We start from the raw sequence: 21,857 nt of genomic DNA, 5'->3' as shown, positions 1-21,857 counted from the left end.
TAAAAATACCCAACCTTTTGTGATTTGCTTTCTTCACTCCCAGATAAGAAATGTGGAGACAAATCAATGTCTGGATAACATGGCAAGAAAAGAAAACGAGAAAGTTGGAATCTTTAACTGCCACGGAATGGGTGGCAATCAGGTGACAACTTCTTTTAATTATCTTAATGTATTGAATTATTTGGAATGCTACTTCTCATCAGAACAATTTTCTGATTATTTCAGTAGTTATCTTTAAAATATACTTAAGTTGTAAAGTTTAGGAAACCCTCATTGAGGAAGATGCCTGTAAGAAGAAATACATGAGAATATTTGTTAGTGGCTTCTCATTTGTAGGTTTTTGAGGCTTGATTGCAATAGGTTTTGGATCAACTTTCAAGCAAAAAAGGAAATTAGGGGATGAAGAGACTGTTATAAGCTAGAGAGACTGTCATCTCCTATAGGTTGTCTGGAACAGTCTCCTGATTAGACCTCCTGATTGCCATCATTATTTAAACAAAGAAACAAACAAACAAAAAAAACCCAAAAAAAAAAAAAAACCCAACAAAAACCAAAACAAAAAACATGTCTGTACCTGAAATGATGGTTCTAATGTATGTTTCACTGAATGTCAGTTCTGGAATTTATTTTACATCTGATTTCTCATCCTACTTTGTTAATAATTCTTGATTAATTCTTCTTTACTATACAAAGATTACCTGTATTGGGAATCCTCCTATTTCTATGCAGGAAGCAGTGTGCAATTCAAAAATGTCAACTTTGTCCGAAGAGCTTGATCATATAATGTTTTTATTTATTACCTAAAAAACCCCTAAAATTATTTCTATGCATGCTGAAGGTGGGGGGAGGAAGGTTAGTGGATATTAGTGAAACGATGTACAGATGTTCCCCGTTCCCCAGGAATCTTTTAGTTGAAGGGTTTTTTTCATTCCTCTCTTTCTGTCTAGGTTTTCTCATATACTGCCAACAAAGAAATACGAACAGATGATTTGTGTTTAGATGTATCCAAACTTAATGGTCCAGTAACAATGCTCAAGTGCCACCATCTAAAAGGAAATCAGCTTTGGGAATATGATCCAGTGGTAAGTCTTCTAATGACTTGTGACATTAAAATGAGAACTTGTGGTTTTATATGAGCCTACAGAGCAACATATTCCAGTGCGAGCCCACTATTTGACGGTCAAAACAGGAAACAAAGTCAGGATTATGTTCCTTCTGTCATTAATTCATGGTGTAGTCACTCAATTGGCATCTGTATTGATTTAATTACCTGCTGAGTTTTGGGGAAGCTTTTAGAAGAGTATTTTCAATATCTTTTGGATCCTCTGGAGAAGGTTAGTCTACTAGTATAGTGTTGTGTTACATTGAGATCAACAATAGAAAAATATTCCAGGTATCTACTGGACCCGCAAAAGATAATGCTAATGATTTTGTGACAAATTTGGCACCTGGTGTCTTATTTTACACAAGGTTAAAAGGAAATACTTTTCTAATTAAAAAAAAATCAACATCCCAGTATGACAAGGAAGATTTTACATTCCTAATCATAGAATGTTTAAGGTAGAGATGCTTAAAACAACTGTATTTTAATAATTCTCTTTCTTGTACATAACGTTCAGATTTATTTTGAAGTTCATGTGTTGAACTACCAGAGTTGGAAATCATTGACTGTTGATCCATTAATCATTAATGCGATTTGCAAGCTTTAAAAACAATTTTGTGATTGAGTAGTGCAGTCAAGAGCTCTGACTTATGACATGGTTGGTTAGAAAAAATAGTTCTCAAGCTTGATAATTTAGAATTAGTTATTGCGAAAAACAGTTGCAAGACAATTTGTGGAAGAAGAGTCTTAACAATATAATTGTGATGACTATTTTATAATGAGAATATGTAGATACTTAGCTACTAAAAAGTCATTTCACCGATTTTAGAAAAAAAAAAAAAGGGAGTTGTATTTCTAACTAAATAGACTTGCTGTAGATTTTAGTAGCTGAGATGTTAATGAAACCTACAGCCTTTAAGACTAAAAGGAAATATGTATGAATGATGATTTTTTAATTAGAATGGCAGTTAATATACAAGACTGGACCTCTACTAGGATTTCTGTATATTGCTAGTAACTGCTGATAGGAGCCTGAAGAAAGCTATTGAAGGCTTTCAGGATTAAATGTTCATTGAAATTTTTAAATTTGAGTCTTGGAAACCATTCATTCTTGGTTTTAATGTAGTTAGTTTACTTGACTTAACATGAGTAACACTACATACAGTGATTCACCAAACAGCAAGTGCTTCTTATTTTGTTTCTCCCTTATCAATGGTAAGAACATTGTGTCTTTAGACACTTAATTTAATGGCGATAGTCTGTCTTGCAATTACTGCTACAAACTGGAAAACAGGCTTTCTCTGTGTCAGTCCTCAGCCATAAATCTGGTTGTATGTGTTTTTTCTCTTTGTTCTGTCAATGGGAAGTCTAGATATAATCTTCAGAACTTCAGTGAAAGCTGGCTAATAAAGCACATAAATAAGTCAGAGAATAGAATTCCTGCTTATAGTTGGGTGATTTTTCTGGTGGTTTTTTTTTTTTTTCCTTCTGCCTCTCTTCAGGAGGCATGTAAGAAGCCCCTTTCCCTTAATGTCTACCAGGAAGAAAAAGAAAGGAGTGGGGAAAAAAAAAAAAAGCTTTGTTTTAGTTATTTGTCTGCTTAAGTTTGTTCCAATTCCCTTCTTCATTCTTTCGCTGCTGTATGAGTGCAGGAGATTGATGTGCTCAGGTGTTTGGTTTGTTTAATCCTTTGCTGCTTATGCACGTAAGGCCTGCCTGTTCTACCACTTTTCAGTCAGTCTAGTGTCCTGGTTATGCTGCTCAGTGAAAGAAGAAATAGTGATAGTAATGCCAGTCAGTACCATAGACAAGTTAATGCACTGATGAGTGTCCGTAGTACAGTGGCAGGAAATGCAACTGCCGAAGATCCCTTCTCCGTAAGGATAGTGTCGAGGTAGATGGAGTGATGTATGGAAGATTGCATAAGTAACATTAGTGGGTATTGGAAAAGGTATATACGTACATGAATTTGTACACTTTTTTTTTTTTTAAATAACATACTTTTTAAAAAGAACATAGTACTAAAAGAACGTAGTGTAAGGTCAGCTTTGTGTCCCCAGCTGAGCGTACTTTTGAATACATATTCAATGTGTTCATTCTGATCTGATCAAAACTACTATTATAACTAATAATTAAAGTTGTATGTCTTACCAAACTTTTAATTTCTAACTCCTCAAAGATTTCTAGGTGTATAGTCCTGTTTAAAGAATGGTGGATATTACTTGATAAAGAATGTCCTTTAAAAGTTCAGACTGTTCTGTTTCTCAAGAAGCAATGTTTTTAGTGTCTACAACATAAAATAGCATGTTTAATTGTTCTTTAGGATTGGGATCAGTAGTCAGTAACCAAGGGGTCTTGTCTAGTTCCTGCTTCCCTATGGAAGAATTTTAATGGCCACTAGAAACTTTTTGGTTAGCTTGTGCCTGGTCATTTTTATAAAACTAATTTCTTTTTATTTTATCTTCCAGAAATTAACCCTGTTGCATGTGAACAGTAACCAGTGCCTGGACAAAGCCACCGAAGACGACAGCCAGGTACCCAGCATCAGAGACTGCAACAGCAGCCGCTCCCAGCAGTGGCTGCTCCGCAACGTCACCCTTCCAGAAATATTCTGAGAGGTTCTAAAGAAAAGCAAGGATTGACTGGGCTACCTCAGCTGATACTTTGGCTACACTGTTAAGTAGCAACAGAAGAAACTTCTGCTCTGCAGAATCCGCAGTTCATCAGCTGTTAGAACTCCTGCAGCCTCTCAGTAGCTGTGAACCAGCCTTCCTGTATGAGGATGTGAAACTACCACACATACTAGTGAAACTGCGCCCACTGATGTTTACAAGATGAAAGAGTTTCTTCCAGCAAATAATTTAGAGAACACTTGGACAGTGGAAACATAATCAGTGAAATAGTCTCTCTGAAGAGCTGCATATCGTAGTTTGCTTGCACATCAGTAATCTCTGCTGAAAGTGCTGTTGTAATGGAGAAAGTTTCAAGAATTTTTTCTTCTGGTCTGGTGGTAACCAGACTGCTAAATATAGATCCACAAATAAATGAGAGGGAGCTGGAAACCAGGTTCAGTAACATGAAATAAGAATTCTGTGGTTTAAAAACAAAAGTAAACAGGGTTTAATGGAAACTAAATCAGAACTATGAAAAGTACAATTTGTTACAGTGAAGTATCAAATTTATATGTAGATTTTATACCTCAGTGGGGGAAAATAACGAAGTCAAAAGGCAATTGTTTCTCTTTTTCAATTGTGTGATAGTCCATAAATACTATTTTTTTTTCTGGTGGGTCTGAAATTATTTTGGGCGCAAACAAAATGAGCATAAGAATAAACTTAGCTCTTGAATGTCAACTTTTTTCTTTTTTTTTTTTTTTTTTTAATTTTAATTTCTTCGCTGTTGGAACTGTATCTTTTTATTACTGTCTGAAAACTGGAGGTTAACATGCTGTCTAACTCTCTTTTTGTCCAGACCTGCCGTTTCAGTTTATATTTGGGTCAGTCAGCTTATGGACTTTCATGGCCAAACAAAAGATTTAAGTACACTTCGAAATTATTAAGTTAACTTGACAGAATACACTTAGCGCCCAAGACTCATACTACTGTACTACGTTTTTGTTTTCATAGCAATAAATCCTTTTGCTCCTTGTTTGATTTCAGTCATCAGAAAGCCAGAATAAAAGATACATGATTTGGGTAGCAGGAGACTGGCAAAACTGAAGGTTTTCTGGAATCCTTTTTCACTTCATATTCAGATGTGCTTCATTGTCAAGTGCATATTTAGATTAGACTTTGAATTGTAATGTTGATCTGCTGCTTTTTTCTAATAAAACCTAAAGAAAAATAGCTAAATTGGCATGGTTTTTGAAGTTAACATAGCCACAAACAATATGACTATGTCATTACATTGGTCTGCATTTTTTAACTGAATTGATTTGTTTTGTTAAGAAAAATCTCTGTGGGCTGATCTTGAAAATGAGCCACTGAACGCTCAGAGTATACATTGAATTTTCTTTTGGAAAGGAAAATGAGATTTGTTTAATGAAGAGGATATTTTTTATGATAAATGTCATTGTTTGGCCAACTGTCCTGTAAAGCAAATTAAACCTAGACTCATGCAAAAATTGTGTGGAATTATATTTGGCTGTTATGGCCATTTTAGATTTGCTATTCCAAGTTGCTTTAGTCAGTGTTATCTCCGTTATTTCTGCAGCAGTACACAAGAGTTTTCGTACACAAAGCAGGGGAAATATTAGCAAATTGCAGTATTATGTTGCTACTTTAATCCTAGATATTTCATTTTATGTATTTTTAATATCAGATAAAGCATCTAAGTATGTAACTATCTTCCACTGACCCCTCTTTTTGGATAACCCTGCAGATCCTAGGAGGTCAAAGTGGATTTATGAAAGTGGTGGTATGGTACATTTATCAGAAAGATATTGAAGTGTGCCCACATAACTTTAAAAAAAACCCACAACTCAGTGGTTGTGTGAGAAGACTTATTCCTTTGGTACAGTCAGTGAAGAGGATGAGATGGGTGACAGTGTCATCATTTGTAGTCAATATGTTTTCTTTCTCCTTAGATCCTCTGTGATCCCTCCTGCTTTTATGTTGTTTCTAAACTACAGTTTGTGGTTTTCTGATACTGTATATTAGCCCACTGAAATACTGTTTTCGGTTTTCTGCCATGTTACCAGTGCATGGTAGTTTGGGTCATGTTTTGGATTTTATTTTAGTTTATCTTGGCAAACTAGCTTTAGTTTTTGGGGGGATGGGTAAAAATTAGGTTGTGTATTAGTTCAGATACAATTTTTCAAACTCAAAAGACATCGCTTTAAAAACATTGACAGTGAAGAGGCTCTAAATCAAAGGTGGGTAACCTTTCGTGGAATGAGAAGCAGGAACATCAGAAGTGCACTGTAAAAGTCCTGTACGTTTTCAAAATTTCTTAAATTAGTGTTTCAGTTTTCGAAAGTATATGGCACATCACTAAACACAAAAAGGAATATACTTTCACTTTGTATTTTGAACTCTTATGATTGCCACTGGGATAGCCTGTTAACAAAACTTGAGTGCTGTGGCTTGTAATGTAGCTAAACCTGTAGGCAGGCCTCAGCATTGCTATGATTTTGACCCTGGTTAATTTGACGAGTCATTTTATATGTTCGTCAAATAAAACCGCAGTAAAAATCATCACACAACTAAAAACTCACATATCAAGTTGTCAGCTTCAGAAAGCTGAAGTAGCAATCTGATTTCCAGCCTGTACCTTACCAGTTCCTTACCTGCAAGTGTAGCCCTGTTCCCCTGCTAAATATGAGGAGAGGAGGCAGCAGACTGGAGAGTGGCTGCAGCCCCTAGGTATCTGGCTCAAAACTGCTTAGCTCAGACAGTCCTGTGGTGGGGTAACTGGTGGTGGTTGACCGGCAGTGAGCTGTGCTTAGTTTGCATATCTCACCATGGCACGTGCTCAGCAGCTGTACTGTGTTGGTGGACAACTTGGCTTCTGCAAAGATTCCCTGTCCCTCTAGTAGTGTGCATTTCAAATACTCTCTTGTATTAAGCATCTTTCGAACACGGCCACAGAACAGCTTCCCCCACACAGTTTTCTTCTGGCTTCTCTTACCATGAATGTGATGGCTGTCATCAGAGCTCCCTGCTGAAAGTGAGCTTCCTTAGTGACTCTCTTTCACTGTAGTTTCCCAGTGGTGGTCCTCCACTTGCAGGCATAGCACACCTCTGTCCTAGATTTGAACAGGAATATTAGTGGACTCTGTCCTCCCAGAGTTACAGGCATACTTAATGCCTTTCCATCTAATCTGTCTTCCCGTACTGAAGTCTTCAGTTGGAATTTTTAGAATCTCTATAGCTATCTTTATTTAACCTGTTTGGGGGGGGAGAGGGGGGGAATAGCACTGTGTTTTTTCTTACTGTGTAACACACCTGTGTTTTTAGACATATGAATAATTTCTAGTAGAAACCCCACACTGCTTTCCAGTGCCTCTGCACTTACGGCTGCTTTGTTCAGATCAAATGTAGGAGGGAAAAAAAAAGACCACTGCCGTCTTATTTGACATTGATAGCAAATAAATGCAGGGTAAGTGATACATAATCAGTAGTCATATTTTGGCAAGAATTGGTAAACTCTCTTCTTGTTTTCCTTCTGTTCTGCAATCAGTGTGTTTAGCATAAATTTCCTATGCATGCTCCAAAGACAGTGTTCTGTTCTCCCTCTCTTCTCATTCGCCTGTGTGAAGACATTTATTGAGAAACAGCAGTGCCTTTTAACTGAGTTGAAGTGCATTACATGTTATGGTACAAACTTTGGACAACTATGCTGTGCCAGGTCTCGTTAGGTCATTGTCAGTCTGTTTAGATACTGAAAGGCACAAAACAGTTGGTTGTTGTAGTACAAATGTGAATGTTTTTGTCTCAATCTGCCAGTTTATTTTTTCCATATGAAATCAAGTTGTGTTGTAGTAGCTTTATTTTAGGGCAGTATTATATATTAAAAGGGCTTAGCAGTCTCTTCTCGTTTTATCTCAGCAATGGTCCTAATCTGAGATATGCACTGTAAGCAAAAGAGCGACTATGCTACAAGTTAGCAGCAAAAGTAAGATAATCTTTCTAATTCTTAGTTTGCAGAATGCTTCTTATGTGCTCTGTTTGTTCAAGTGTAACGCAATCAGAAAGATGAGTGGAACCTTGGCAGCTGTATTCTGCCATATTTCCCTTCCAAGGTAAGTACGGAGATGCAAGTATGCTTCAGAAGATTAACTGAGAAGTAGCTACTCAAAGCTTTCCTTCATGACATTACCAATTCCTTCATGCTTTCAAATGAAGAAATGCAGGAAAATTTAGTTGATACAGAATAGATTTTAATAGCTTTAAAAGCCTTGCATCTTACTTGAACGTAATTGTAATATTAAAAATCTAGAGTTAGGCAGAAATATGTCAAGTTAAAATGATCAAACTTGCACAACGTCAGAGTGTTGTTTGCTTTCAGTTCTATAAGGACTCTTCTTACAATCATCGTAAAGCAAATAGTTCCCAAGTTTGTGTCTTACTCTAAACACTCTGAGAATTGCTGACTAAACATAGTGCTGGTATTATATGAAGGTGATATACATGGTGTACAGTACTTTCAATAACAAAATAGTACTTTTTGCATAATAAAAAATTTTAACTTAAAAAGTAAAATTGGCACATAGTAGGTTATCTTGAGACAAGAAATTGTGACATTGAGATGAAAACTAACTCACTACATTGTTCACTTCTTTTCTTTTTGAATCTTGGAGGATGCATTTGTATCATTCTGCTTGCATTTCATATATCGTGAACTGATCCTTACCATACCGAGCCAGTCAGCCAGGTGATGCTAGTACGTATCAAAAACCAAACTCTGAGATCAAAGCAAGCTGCTACTTCTGTCAATAAATCAAGTAATTGCCATAGCATCAGTTCAGGGCATAGATAGTAACCTGCCTCTAAAATGATCTTTACTAGTTTCCTTGCCTCTGCCTCTAAAGCAGCTAGTAAGACACACAGAACTCTTTTGTTCAGTATTAAATGCACCATCTTTCTTTCAGTAGATGGGTATCTGTCGGAGTTCTCAAATAACCTTGATATTCAGGCTTTATATTTGTATTCTTCAAAAAAGCTTTTTGGTCTCATCTTGTATGGAGTTCTGTCTCGTTTTTAATTGTCTTTCTCCGAGTCTTCTTTTTTTCCTTTGTTCTTTCAAAGACAGGATTATAATATTTAAGGTACGAATGAGTTCATATATTGCTGTTAGAGATGTGGATTATTTCTGTTATCCATTATACATTCCAATAGTGCATTAAGTAAATGCTTTTATGAAGTGAATCCTCAGTGACGTTTTAGTCTTCGGAACGTTTAACTTGTAACACAGAACTATAGAGGTAATTTTTTGTTTCATTTTGCATTCAATTGAATGTATAGACTTTTGCTTTCTCCCCTTATATGCTGTTTAGTCACCTAGCTTTGGTTATTTTGCTATCTTAAATGATACTTAATGATGCTGGTTCAGTCACAAGGTTTTGACATTCCCACTTTTGCTTTTCACCTGGGTTGGAACGGACCTCTACAGGTCATCTAGTCCAAACCCCTCCCAAAAGCAGGACTAACTTCAAAGTTAAATCAGGTTGCTCAAGGCCTTGTGCAGTCCAGTTCTCGGTATCGTGAAGGATGCAATCTTTTGGCCAACCTGTTTGTGTTTGACACCTGTCGCGGTGAAGATTTCCTCCTCCCTCTGCCTCAGTAGCTAATTTCCTTTCCTGCAACTTGTCTGTTGCTTCTCATCCTTTCACTGTGCATTTCAAAGTTGACCATAAATCTTTACTGTTTAGATACTGTCTGCTATGTCACTTGCCTCTTTCTACAACTACAACCAGTTGGCCATGTATAGTTTATATACTGTGAATTAATTGCTAATAGAAAGGGGGTTAGATCAGGGTTTTAAGAGACTTCACCACCACTTTCTCTAAGTTCTAGAAATATGCCTTTCCTACAAACTTGATTTTGGCAAAGGCAGGCACCTATCCTGTTAAGTGGTCCAAGAAAAACTGTTGGGTCTGTGTCCAGTCCACAGGAAGTGGGAAAGGAGCCCAGCCTTCATTGCTGCGGCAACTTCAGCACTGGAAATATTCAGACCAAAGAATTTGAGAATAAGTTTTGTAGTTGCCTTGGCTGGCACGATGAGGAGATCTGGATTGTTTCAGAGCAGAAACCTTGTTTCAAGTTCACTGAAAACGGGAAGAATTTTCTAGTTGCTGTTTTCTTTCATGGTTTTGATGTATGTGAATTGATTAATCAGGGTATCTGAGTCTCTAATGGATCTTTTTGGTCTGAAAATGTTTTCAAGTAGCTAACCAGATTAGCAAAGGGGTAGTTTCAGATCTATGCCAGTTAGATGGACACAGCTCAAATGACCAATTCATGGTAAGTATTTTAGGATCTCAGGATATAACAACTGTCACTATACTGTAGGTGATTGCTGCGATATGGTGAGTGGTGACTTGTTGAATGCCAGTGAGCCATTTGCTTGCAATTTCTCCTGTAGTCTTTTAAGTCAGGGAAATGCTGGGATTGGAAGTGTCATTTCCATTACCAGGGGAAAGAACCTCTCCCCATGTGAAATGAAAGAAAGAAATGTATCTTTGAGATGGTGAGATCAAGTTGCACATGTAATTCCATTCAGATGTGGCTGTACTAATATGGCGAATGAACTAAAGACAAATACCAAACCCAAAAATCTTCTTTCTCATTCCCAGATGCTGAAAACCACAGGAACCAACTGTATTGCCCATATTTATGGCTTGCTTGAATGTAGTAGCTCTCAAAAATTACTCTTTGTAGTCAAAGCCAATCATTCTTCTGATCTGGCCTGGGTTTGGTTTTTTTTTTTTTTTTTGTGATCTTGAATGTGAATTACTAAAAGAGAAAGCAAAGAATTAGTTAATTACAGATTGTGCATATGTGTGTAGTTATATGAAGTGGTTTAGATAAAGCAAGTTAAACCACTTCAACCAATTACAACTGAAGCTCAGCCCCACAGCAGAAGGGTGTGCACCCTGTCACTTGAGAGGCTGTTTTACTTCTGTTGTAGGCATGCTTAGCCCCACCGATCGTGTTTGGTGCGTCAGATGTAGTCAGTGCCATCTCAAGCCTGCTCTGTCAGGTCCCTGCTGCAATAAAACACTTCATTGTTCTCATTCCTTTTCATAGTTCTGGACTGGCAGGAGGCACTGTGTGCCATTTCCACGTTTCTGTGTCGTACTCTCGCCTTGAGAAGTGCACTTCAGCCCTATGCAGCAGTGCTGAAACACATCTTGAAGGAAATTCTATCTCTGAGTCATGGGGTTTGTAGAAACCAGACCCCAAAAGTCTGGGGTTTTTTCTGGCTAAGGACTTGTCAGAGACTCGATCTCTTGAATGTGTCACAGTCAGGCCCCTAAGATGTGCTTTGTTTCTCTGATGCTTCAGTCCAAGTGGATCAGTGATCTTCCAGCCTCCTGAAAGCTTGAGAGGCCATTTGATTATAATCCGTTAACTCAGTTCCTGCAGTCGGATTTATGACAAATGTTAGATTTGATCTTAAGTAATCACTGACATCACTAAAAATAAATTCATTGTTTTCTTCAGGTTCCCAAAAAATCCTGCCCGTCCCCACCCGCAGCATTTGTCAAAAGAAAAGGGATTTCTTTTTTTATTTTTTTTTTTTCTTTGTCAGGACAGTAACTACAGGTAACTCTTTGGGCATAGGCATTTTAGACCTACTGGTTCACTCCAGTTCAGCACACCCGATCTGCTCTGTAAGTGCTGTTGGAAGTCACTTGCCTGTGAGCACCTCTCTGCGTCTGCCACCGCTGTGCTGACACTGTGAACACTTCATGGACAGGTGGTGGTGTCCACCTTCCCCTTGCCTAATTGCACGTCATGGGCCTGAAGATTGCAGACCTGGCTTGCAACAGGTTGGGTGAATGAATGGTTTCGTTTTGAAGGTCACAAACTACTGACTGAAATGTTTTCTTTTTTGGTTGAACTGATTTGATACTCAGTGAGGTGGCAGCCTCTATCCCGTTTTTGCCTGGACAGCTAGTTAAAAGTGCTTCCATATGAAGCATTTGCTTAGAGGAGAAACAGATTGTTGGCTTATAAAGGAGGAGGAGGCCACATTATTCTGGACAGTGAACAGGCGATGCCTTTTGCATGATGTTTCATCAGTATCTGCTGGGATGTTACATGCAGCTGACAACATGGTGTAACCAGCTGGTATAATATCCACAACACAGCAAAATGTTCTGTTTTAGTGTACAAGCAGTTGATCAGTGATACACTGGTGCACTGAGCCTCAAATTTGCTTGTAGCTCATTTACTGCATACTCTGAATACTCTGGTGCATGGGCTGAACTGGATCAAGTTCCCACACCGCACGTAGGAAATATCAGAGGACTGCGTAATGGACTTAATTGTGTGTTTGACTTGGACAGCAACAAGACACATTAATTGTTTTCATCCTGTCAGTGATGTGTGGGAAATGAAAAAAAAGAGGTCCATTAGATGTGATTGTGGCTGTAGGACCGGAAAGGCTACAAGTTTCCTTCATTTTTCAAAGAAATGACAGAACTAGACTCATAGTAATGATGTCAATGTGGTAATAATCACTGTGGTTTGGTGGGGACTGCAGTGATAGTGGGAACGTCTTTTATCATGCTCTCAAAGCTGTTCAGTGGTGCTGTCTCCTCTCCCAGACCTCCTGACAGAGAACTGTGGAGCACGATGCCAAACAATTCTCCCGGGCTTGATCTTGGGCACGGGTGCGAGACGACTCTTTTAGGAGCATGCATCTCTTCTGCCTTACAAGATATCCTCTCAGTGGCAAAAAAAAAGGATTACACAATGTATACCTATGTATGATTTTCAGTGTTGTTCTTACAGTCCTTAATATTGCTGGTTAGAGCAATGGGAACTGGAGGAGAATGGTTTGTCTTTCATTTTTGTGTACATCATGTTGTAAAGGGTTTTGGTTTTGTTTTGTGGGTTTTAGTTGTTTTTGGTTTTGTTTTGTTTACTGTCCTTTGCCGTGTTCACATGCCATAATATTACAGCTCCATAATGAAGTTAGATGAATCCTACCCATCCCTGGGTGGAACTTGTCTGGGAAGATGTCTGATAGAAGGACAAATCCTGTCAGAAATATAAAGATGATAAAAACACTTATGGATAATAATTCCCCTACCCTGCACCAAACTTTACCCAAGCTCTTCTGAGCTACACTAGTTCAGCTTAGATTTCTTCTTGTGGTAATCTGAGGTCCGCTTTGATTGTGGTATAAAAGTACCCAGGTTCTTCATGAAACTGCTCCTGTCAATAGCTGTGCCTCATAGTGTTACTGTAGACAGTTTTGCCTTTGTCAATGGAATGAGGTTCTTCAGACAAGCCCACCCAAGGTTGTCTGCAGCATTAGTTAGCAAAACTAGGGGAATGGTCACCTCTGTGTGTACACCATGTCCTCCTTTGCAGAGTACTTCATTACAGTTGGGGTTATGTTAAGTGTTCTTCCTGCTGCTTCCTCCTTTCCATTAGAGCCCTTACAGTTTGTGGCTGCCAGTCAAGTGGCTAAAAACAAACTTAGATGGTGCTAGGCACATCTGTATCCCAAATATGAAAAGTGGAAGAGTTACTTTTCCCACTATGGATACTGGAAATAAAGAATTGTGATATATGTGCATCCAAGATGCAAATGTGCAAGTAGACTGCAATTTGGAGAACTCCAGTTAGAGGTAATCTCACTTCTATGCAAACTTGTGTATGGTTTGGTTTTGGGGGATTTGGGGTTTTTTTTTTTTTTGTTTTTTGTTTTGTTTTGGTTTTTTTAACTGATGAAGTGAACCTTGACTTCTGACTATCTTGATTATTCAGAGCATGAAGCTTATAGAAAACTAAGCTGTTGCAAAGGGCTAATGAAGTGATTATTCCTGCATCCTGTGGATGTAGCTTGATGACTGTAAATTTCAGCTTAGTTTTTTTTAGGATGTGCCTGGACTGAGAATGTTAACTAGCTAAAATAGATTTAATACAGCTGTATATAATCAAGGAGAGAAGGAACAGGTGCTTATATTCTACTTGATGGAATTTGGATTAAAATATAATGGGGTAAACATGACTTGAAACAGACTTGTTCCTTGCTGGCATATCAAAAAAAAAAAAAACAACAACAAACAAACCTAAAAAAAGCCAGACCTGCTAGTGACCATACTATGTTTTAATAATTTCTCACAGTTAACAGGACAGTAAAAAAACTCAGTGAACAATTGAATATGTTGCTTCTCTGAATTTATCTCAGACTAATTTATAATGCGTGTTTACTTACTGAAAGCAGGATTTTCTTCTTTCATAGTCCAAGACAATGTATCTTCTTAACCGGTTTTGCTGTATATGCAACCACTCTAAATGGGAAATATTTAGGGTCAAGCAAGTTATGCTTTCCCAGGAGTCGTTCTGTTGGTTCAGGTAACTTACAATAAATACATATAGCTGAGTCCTAGGAAAAACAATTTTTTTTTTCTTTTAAGTTAGGAGGGCCAAAAGTTGTATCCAGATCACTACTGGAAAAAGAGATGTCCTCATAAGCTTTATCTAAACTTAAACTTGTTATTTTATGATCCTGCCTCTGAAACAGGTGACTGAGCTCACATGCTTCTTACAGGCAGGTAGATAATGCCTGTCACCTCTGTCAGGAACTGCCAGCTCTGCACATTGCCACCACAGAGGTGTGCAGGGCACTTTGCTTTGGGCGGCAGCTGCTGAGCGCAGCCCGGGGATCTGGGCTCCAGAGTGTTGCGGTAGACACAGAGGCAGGTTATTGGGAGACAAGAGCAGAGGTCTGTTAAAACATGATGACAACTGGAAAAAAACATGAAACATTGTGAACTGAAGAAGCAACCCTCTGAAGATTTCCTCATTGTGACTTCTTGTTACTGTCATGGCATCGCTTGTGTCTGCCCTCCTCACTAGAACAGGTTGCCCAGAGAGGTGGTGGATGCCCCATCCCAGGAAACATTCAAGGCCAGGTTGGAGGGGGCTATGAGCAACCTGATCTGGTTGGAGATGTCCCTGCTCCTTGCAGGGAGGTTGGGCTAAATGACATTTAATGGTCCCTTCCAAGTTTAACCATTGTATGATTCTATGATTTCTGGACACCCTCAGAGTTGGGCATGCTGGGGGGAGTGTCTTTCTAAGGGTCAAACAAGCACCAGCCCAAGGACTGGAATTTTGATGACAGGGACTTTCTGTGAAACACAGCAGTGGCAGTGGTGTCAGAATGGCCATCGTAGTTGTTCCATGCCCTGTTCAATTTTCATTTTCCAAAGGGATAGCCCACAAAAGCCATCCTTCTCTTCTCACTTAAAAGATAGTGCTTCTCTTTCTCTTTTTCCCCTCATGCATAGAATAGGTTAATTTTAAAAGAAAAAGAAGCTTTGCTTAACAGTCAAAGGAAAAGCAATGGTCAGATTCCTTTTTTTTTTTTTTTTTTTTTTTTTTGTGGGAAGGGAGGATGCAGGTATGGGGAAGCAGAGAATCTAAGACATGTTTAGTTTTAAATGTCTCTACTTAATTGCACAGAAAGCCCAGCTAGGCGGAATTCTGCAGCTGTCAGCATGAGTATCTAGTTCATGGGAAGAAAAAAAATACGTAAAACAATTTTAAAAAGAAAATACCAATTCAATCGCTGAATATTTTGAAATGTTTACCCTTAAAGAACACACAACACATCATGTTGCAAAGAATTGGCAAGTATTTTGAAGATGATGACAGCTAAAAGAGCTCAGCTCACTTTTTCCTTTTTGGGTCTAGTCCTATTTTCTTGGCATTGCGACATGTCTCTCCCCACTTTGGCTGGCCTTGAATGCCAAAAATGTAAATCTGTGGTTACATCAGAGGCTTAATCTTGGGGGAGAGCAGGAGGTAAGCAGGTGTGGTATCTTGCTGCTCTTCCACTGCTCTGCGCTTCCCTCCGTTGTTATTACTCTTGCAGTTCTGTTTACGCTGTTAGAGAGGGTTGCTTCATGTGGCTTTTCTCTCGCCAAATCACAGCAACCACCCACTGTTCTCTTTCTGATCTCAAACCAGGGACCAAAGACACCATTAAATTTCAAAGGCTTTCCTACATTGGATATAGCGCTCTGACATTATCTCCTCTCTGCTTTCCCTGCCCATTGCAAAAGTAAAATGTATCTAAAGCCAAAGCCCTGTTCACAGTGGAAATAGGTATCTGTGGTTTCATTTGGCTGCCTTTTCAACTGAATCACTGTGGCAGATGTAGCTGAATCAGTGCTAACACCAGCCCTGGCTCGTCGTGGCTGCTGCTGGCTGCCCAGCTCCTGCTGTCCTCGCCATCTCCCGTGAGGGACCCTGTGTTTGCCTTGGATCGCTTGGCCTAAATTGCTTCTGCTGCATCTTCCCACAAAATCCAGATGGCGTATAAAGTACCTGTGAACGTTTTGATTTTAACAACATTTTAAAGGTGCAAAAAAAAAAAAAAAAAGTGCTCTTCTGGTTTAGTGCTACGAAGGATGCTAGTGATCTCACTGATGGCTGTTATCCATCAACATTTTTGTCCAGCTGGTAGTGTCTGTGAAGAGCAAACCTGAACCAGTCAAAACCAGGTCTCTTTCTCAAGCAATCTCTTCACTTGTAACTTGCATTGTGAGTTTCTCCCAGGATGTGCAGTCTTTTTTCATCTGTGCAATGAAAACTTTTCAGAAAACCCCTGGGCATTGCAAGCAAAATCTTTTGCATAGCAGCAAGTGATCAAATCTTGGCGAAAACCATTTTACAACTGTTTTAAACAGATTTGAAGTGTTTGCATTGGACTGATTTTTGGCACCCCCTTTTTTGTTGTTAAAGCCAGGAGCATCAGTTACTCTGAGTACAACTGTGCAAGGCCAGAGGCAGCCATAAAATCATGTGAAAGACATTAAAACCTCTTCCTTGTGCCTAATAATATTGTAAGTTCTGTGATCTGAAATTTTAGGATCTTGTATGGTTAGTAGTAATTACCAGCTGTCCTGTCAGACTTTCTTGTAGCTAGCTGAAAGTGCTGGAGTAAGCAGAGAATTAGCCCCATCCAAAGTACTCAGCTCCAGGCCCTTTCCAAAAAAAGTGGAGGAATAGAAAGAATGAGAAAGCAAATCTTCCAAGCTCATATCAAACGGCTTTCTAAATGACACTGAAACTGTTTGCATCTGGCCAGGTAAAACCAGCCTGCAATTGGCACCACATCTTGATTCAGAGCACAATGGTTAGAATTTTCAAGACAGTTATCCGTGACTTTTATCTAGTTTGCAGATTTTTGCTTTGACTGACAACAGGTGCCCGATTTAAAGAGTAGAGGTGGCTCCAGTTATTAATTTGCACTGCTGATAAGTGATCTCTCCTGTGCTTGTCTTGGTAAGTAAATTGAAAGTATCTATGATGCTCTATTTTTTTTTAAATTTATTTATTTTTTGTGAGGAGAGAAGGAATGAAAGAACTACATCTTCCTTGTGATTTTAAAAAAGTCGCCTGCTTTGCTTTTCTTTTTGGCTACGTAGAGCTGAACTTCAGTCTTGAAGATCAGGGTGTGTACAAGTATTGCACTTTAAGCCTTGTTTGTTCTAAAACTAAATAAGAAATTTACAGACTCTTATGTGATTTCTGCCCTGCTATTCAGGATGAAAATAGTGGTCATTCCTGGGAATTTTCCTTACAATTTCTGTACCTCAAGAACTGGCCTAGAATTGACTTCTTCATCTTTTATATTCCTCAGCTGAAGAAGGCAAGTAAGTTTTCAATTATTTCCAATAAACTAAGAATACTGAAGAGAGAGAAGAGAGGATTTGAATAAAGTAACATAGTCTGCTTTTAACTTAGAAACAATAATACTGCTCTGAAGCTGTAAGCTAAGACTAAATAAAACCCTCGGAGGACAACATGGGTTTTCTACCAAAATACAATAAGACTGTACCAGGAAAGTTTCTCTGGGCTATAAACGTCATCCTCTGACAACTGTGCCATGTGCCAAAGAGTTAAGGTGGGGAAACTGTTTCAGACCACGAGTATGACTTTTTCTTTTTTCAGTTAGATCAGGCTTTTCTTGCAGAAAAACCCTGAGCTGTGTTTGGATGATACCAGAGTTCAAAAGGGAAAAGCGAGGGGGAAGAAGCAGAGCGCACACCATGCTGTCAGCCTCCAGCACATTCGATGCTGCATCAAGAAGCGTGAGCCTTCGGTCTTCATGCTTTTGCTTTCTTAAATGCTGATGTGTGGATTTGGTGTGCTAGCTGTTATTTAAGTAGGTTGTTTAAAATAATTACATTTCAGAGCCCATTACTCAGTGGTTTTTTTACTCATTTGCTTCACATAACGACCATCATCTGTTTGAAATTAAGGCTTCATATGGAAATAATCTGGAGTGCAATGACTGTGTTCTTATTTGGATGTGCTTCTGTTATTTTTTTAATATTATACATCTAGTTCTGGCTAAAAAGAAAAAGAGAGGAATTACGGGAGTATTTGGGGTATTTCAGTCCCAAGAGCCACTCGTAGAGTAGCTAACTTCCCAGTAAAATCCTGACCACCAGCTACCGAATAAACTCGTGTTATTGTTTCTCTGTTTGAGCAGCGCTTTCAGTGTACTTTTCCTTCATCTGTTTGCATTGTGCTGATACCAGTAGTTCGCTCTCTGTGAGCCTCCTGAGCGCTCTCAGGCAACGTTTCATCAGTCTGTGGATGGTTTTGCATGAGGGGTTTGGCAGGGGAGTATACCAGTATTGTCTCCTCATAGGCAGGAGGCATTAACTGACCCTTTTCTCCCTCCTTGCCTCATCTCCTGTGTTTTCTCATAAGGAAGAAAATATTGTACAATGCAAAGGTAAGGTGTAAGCAAAATTATTACCTCAGGGATTTGAAGGGGGGAAAGGTTAGGCTCCTGAGGAAGGTGGTACCCACAGCACATCGACCTTTTCTCAGCTGAACCTGACCTTGACGTCTGCTGTGGTACAACACAAGCTTCTGAGCTCGCATCTGGGTTTGCTGTTGGTGTTCACAGAAATTGTGAGCTGCTTTGTGTGACTGCCTGGGCTTGCAACTGAAACATACTTATCTGTTTATTGTAACACTCCTCTGACCTGAGACACTTGTTTAATCTGCTTTGGTTGTTGCCTGAGGCCTGGCAGGGGAGCAGGAGTCCTGTTCTCGGCTTCTTTTGGTGACCTTCTGCCCCGACGCTATGGGCGGTGTTAGCTCTATGTCCCAACACGCCTTCCTCTGGGATGGCAAGCTGGTGCAATGACTGCTGTCTGAAGCCACTGATGACCCCAGCCAATGCGGGCTTATGTTGCAGAAAATGGAGGCAGGAGCTAGAATCAAATATCAGAGAGAGTTCTGTGAAGTTTTACCTACCTCTTACATATTCATGAAACCCCTGCCTCCTCTGATCTCAGTTTTCAGCATCACAGCAACTCCCTTCTTGATCTGAAAACACTTTGTTTACCAAAAATTTGTCTTATATCGTAGATCTGCTCTAAATTTAGCTGCATTACACACAATTTAGCCGAACATCCATTATCAGTTGCTGCTTCATTATTTACTGTAGTTCCTGTTATATGAAACTTGCCTTGGTTTGTGTTTGCTCTGGCTCATTCTGAAGGTGCCACTTGTCACTGTTTTTGCTTCCCAATATTTTTAACCAAATCAAGTGGTCATCCTAGAAGGAAAATATTTGGAGGGTGAAGCTTTGTAGGAGACAATTTTATTGTTGACTTATCTTAAACAGGTCTTTAGGGTTTATATATTTAAATGCTTGGAATTCTGCCTCTCTCCTGCACATATTCCCATCCTTTATCCAGTAAAGGTAAGGTACCATTTTCCCGAGCACTGCTACAAACATTTTCTTCTTCATTAATATTGATGGTGCTTCACTCACCAGCCGGTCAAGTTTCCCTTCTCCTGTCACAGGACAGCCTACTCACAAAAAACCCTGCACTCCCTGACAAATTTTCAGTGCTTGGGACTTCTTTTTTTCCATTTAATACTGTTGATCCTGGCAACAGACTTGTAACTCTGTAACAGTGTCCAATTGAAAGTTAATAATCTCATTTGCTTTTCAGAGAGCTTTGCAGCAGGCTATGGACAGATTGTCAATTCCCCTTAGCTAGCAGTGCTTGAGGTGATCATTTCTGTCCTCTGCCTGCTTGCCAAAAATGAGGCAATCCATCGCATGCTTCCCCCCCACACACCATGTGGTAATATTATCTTGACCTGTGGAGCTCACCACAGCCTGCTTGAGTGGTTTCAAGCTCAGCAAGACTTCCTGTTGCAGGATTTTGGACACAGTCAGTCATGATTGTAGCGTCAGAATCTGAGCTTCATTTTAGGTGGTGTGCACAACCTGCAGAAATTGAATGGAGTTATCCAGGGATAAGTATAGGTCTCCTAGTAGTCTCTCTAGGGCTGCTTTGGGTTCCCACTGTAATCTGACTTCTTTTCAGGCCCTGACAGCGTCAGGGAGGCTGGTCAAGATCAGCCCTGGATCAGTTGCAAACTCAAAACCACATCATATGGCTCATCTTCTCATCATGGACCCTTCCTATCGTCTTCCTCTGCCCAAGCCAGCTGACAGCTGCTAAATGTACCACCTTTGCCAAATGAGGTCCTCTTCAGTGTTGCTAGTGAGTTCTCACTTCATTTGGGGTGAAATGCTGCTTAAATATTTCTGACTCAGAGGAACTCTATACTCAACAACATGGCATTCAGCTTGCTCTTTCTTCCGGGTGTGCATAAACCGAAGCTGCTCTTTTCATCAATTCTTGTTAGGATCTGATGACTGAGAAGTGCACAGGGCAGAAGGTGCTTGTAAATGTAACTTTGGTGCCCAGCGAGCAGGTCCCAGGGCACCCGGGTACCAGAAGGTGCGTTTCTGCCTACCAGGTCCCCTTGCTCAACTGGGGTCCCTAGCAGCTAAGCCACTTGTTTGCAGACTCACACTTCCCTTCTGGCCTCTGTTCACAGGTTCAGCTGCTATTTTCTGACAGGAATCAGTTTGTTCTATGAATATGGTGTAAATGTTATTTATTTTGCGAGCTCTGAAACTGATATTTTGTGTGCAATAAAGCCTAAACAGTAGTTATTGTGGCAAATGGCTGGAGAAGACTTTTTCAGTATAAGCTGCTTCTGGATGCATATTAAATATGACTGCATATAAAAATAACAAAAATATTTTAATGTGTGTCTATATGGTATTTTTTGGTGAGGTATTTTACAAAGAGATTAGGGTCATGTGGACCATGTTTTCCATATAGAAAAGGAAAGTTGAGTCACTGTCCATATTTATTGATGGGAATTTTGTGCTTGTAAGTAAATTTATTTTAAATGTGTTGATAAATGGCCTGCAAAATGAAGTCTTTCCAAATGGGCAAATTGCTGTGTATTAACTGAAAGCATTTGATGTGTTTAGTTATAAAGTTTAGCAATCTTTATTAGTCCACTCGGTGCACTGATTAAATGGGCACCTTCCTGTTTGGTTGCTGTTCCGCCCACGCGTGAGTGAACACACATGCACGCAAGCAGATCGAGCATAATCTTTTACTTTGCTATTTTACTATGTTAATCAACGCCCTGTGTGCAGGTGATTCATCTGTTGATTTTTTTATTTTTATTTCTTTTCTTTTCCCGGGTGGGTGCTGCAGAGCCCAGCTGGGCATCGCTGCAGCCAGGCCAGGGAGCAAACAGCCCTCTGCTTGTGGGCTGGGCTGCTCCGCTGGTCAGCATGTTATCTTCCAGCAGCTGAATCTAGGAGTGTATTTATCAGCCAAGTTGGATAGTAATTTTTTTTTTTATCTACCCAGATAGATCTCAGGGTTTTTTTTTTTTATCTACCCAGATAGATCTCAGGGTTTTTTTTCAGGGTTTTTTTTTCAAGAAGATAACAGATTCATAAATTTTGATCTAATGTACTTGAGGGATACAAGGCAGGAACTTCATTTCTCAAAGTTTGGGTGGTGAGCTCAGTGGTGAGCTCTGAAAGATCATTGCTGTTCGGAGAGGAAATCTGCTCCTGTATTTTACATAGAGACACTGAGGGGAAAAAAAAGTGAGGGAGCTTGATGGGTCCTCTGGGGTATATCAACAATAAAGGATTTTATAGATTAATGGACTCATTTGCAGGACTGGAGTCCTATTTATGTTCC

The 21,857-nt window shown here is 39.4% G+C and overlaps 1 protein-coding gene and 1 long non-coding RNA gene across 2 annotated transcripts in view; one reads left to right on the top strand and one right to left on the bottom strand.

Annotated features, from left to right (window-relative positions):
• GALNT1 (polypeptide N-acetylgalactosaminyltransferase 1) overlaps positions 1–4,945 on the top strand; it is a 99,473-nt gene extending 94,528 nt beyond the window's left edge. Inside the window, exons 11-13 of the mRNA XM_086740440.1 lie at positions 44–142; positions 948–1,082; positions 3,571–4,945. Of these exons, the coding sequence (XP_086596566.1) occupies positions 44–142; positions 948–1,082; positions 3,571–3,717 (381 nt within the window). The 3' untranslated portion in view covers positions 3,718–4,945. The remainder of the gene's footprint in view (positions 1–43; positions 143–947; positions 1,083–3,570) is intronic.
• LOC147601726 (uncharacterized) overlaps positions 1–21,857 on the bottom strand; it is a 284,880-nt gene that overhangs the window by 151,972 nt on the left and 111,051 nt on the right. The window lies entirely within an intron of this gene.

This window comes from Chlamydotis macqueenii, chromosome 2, assembly GCF_036417535.1.
Source record: "Chlamydotis macqueenii isolate bChlMac1 chromosome 2, bChlMac1.mat, whole genome shotgun sequence".
Taxonomy (NCBI): domain Eukaryota; kingdom Metazoa; phylum Chordata; class Aves; order Otidiformes; family Otididae; genus Chlamydotis; species Chlamydotis macqueenii.
Note: the sequence above shows the minus strand (reverse complement) of the source record. Positions and strands in the feature narration are given on the sequence as shown.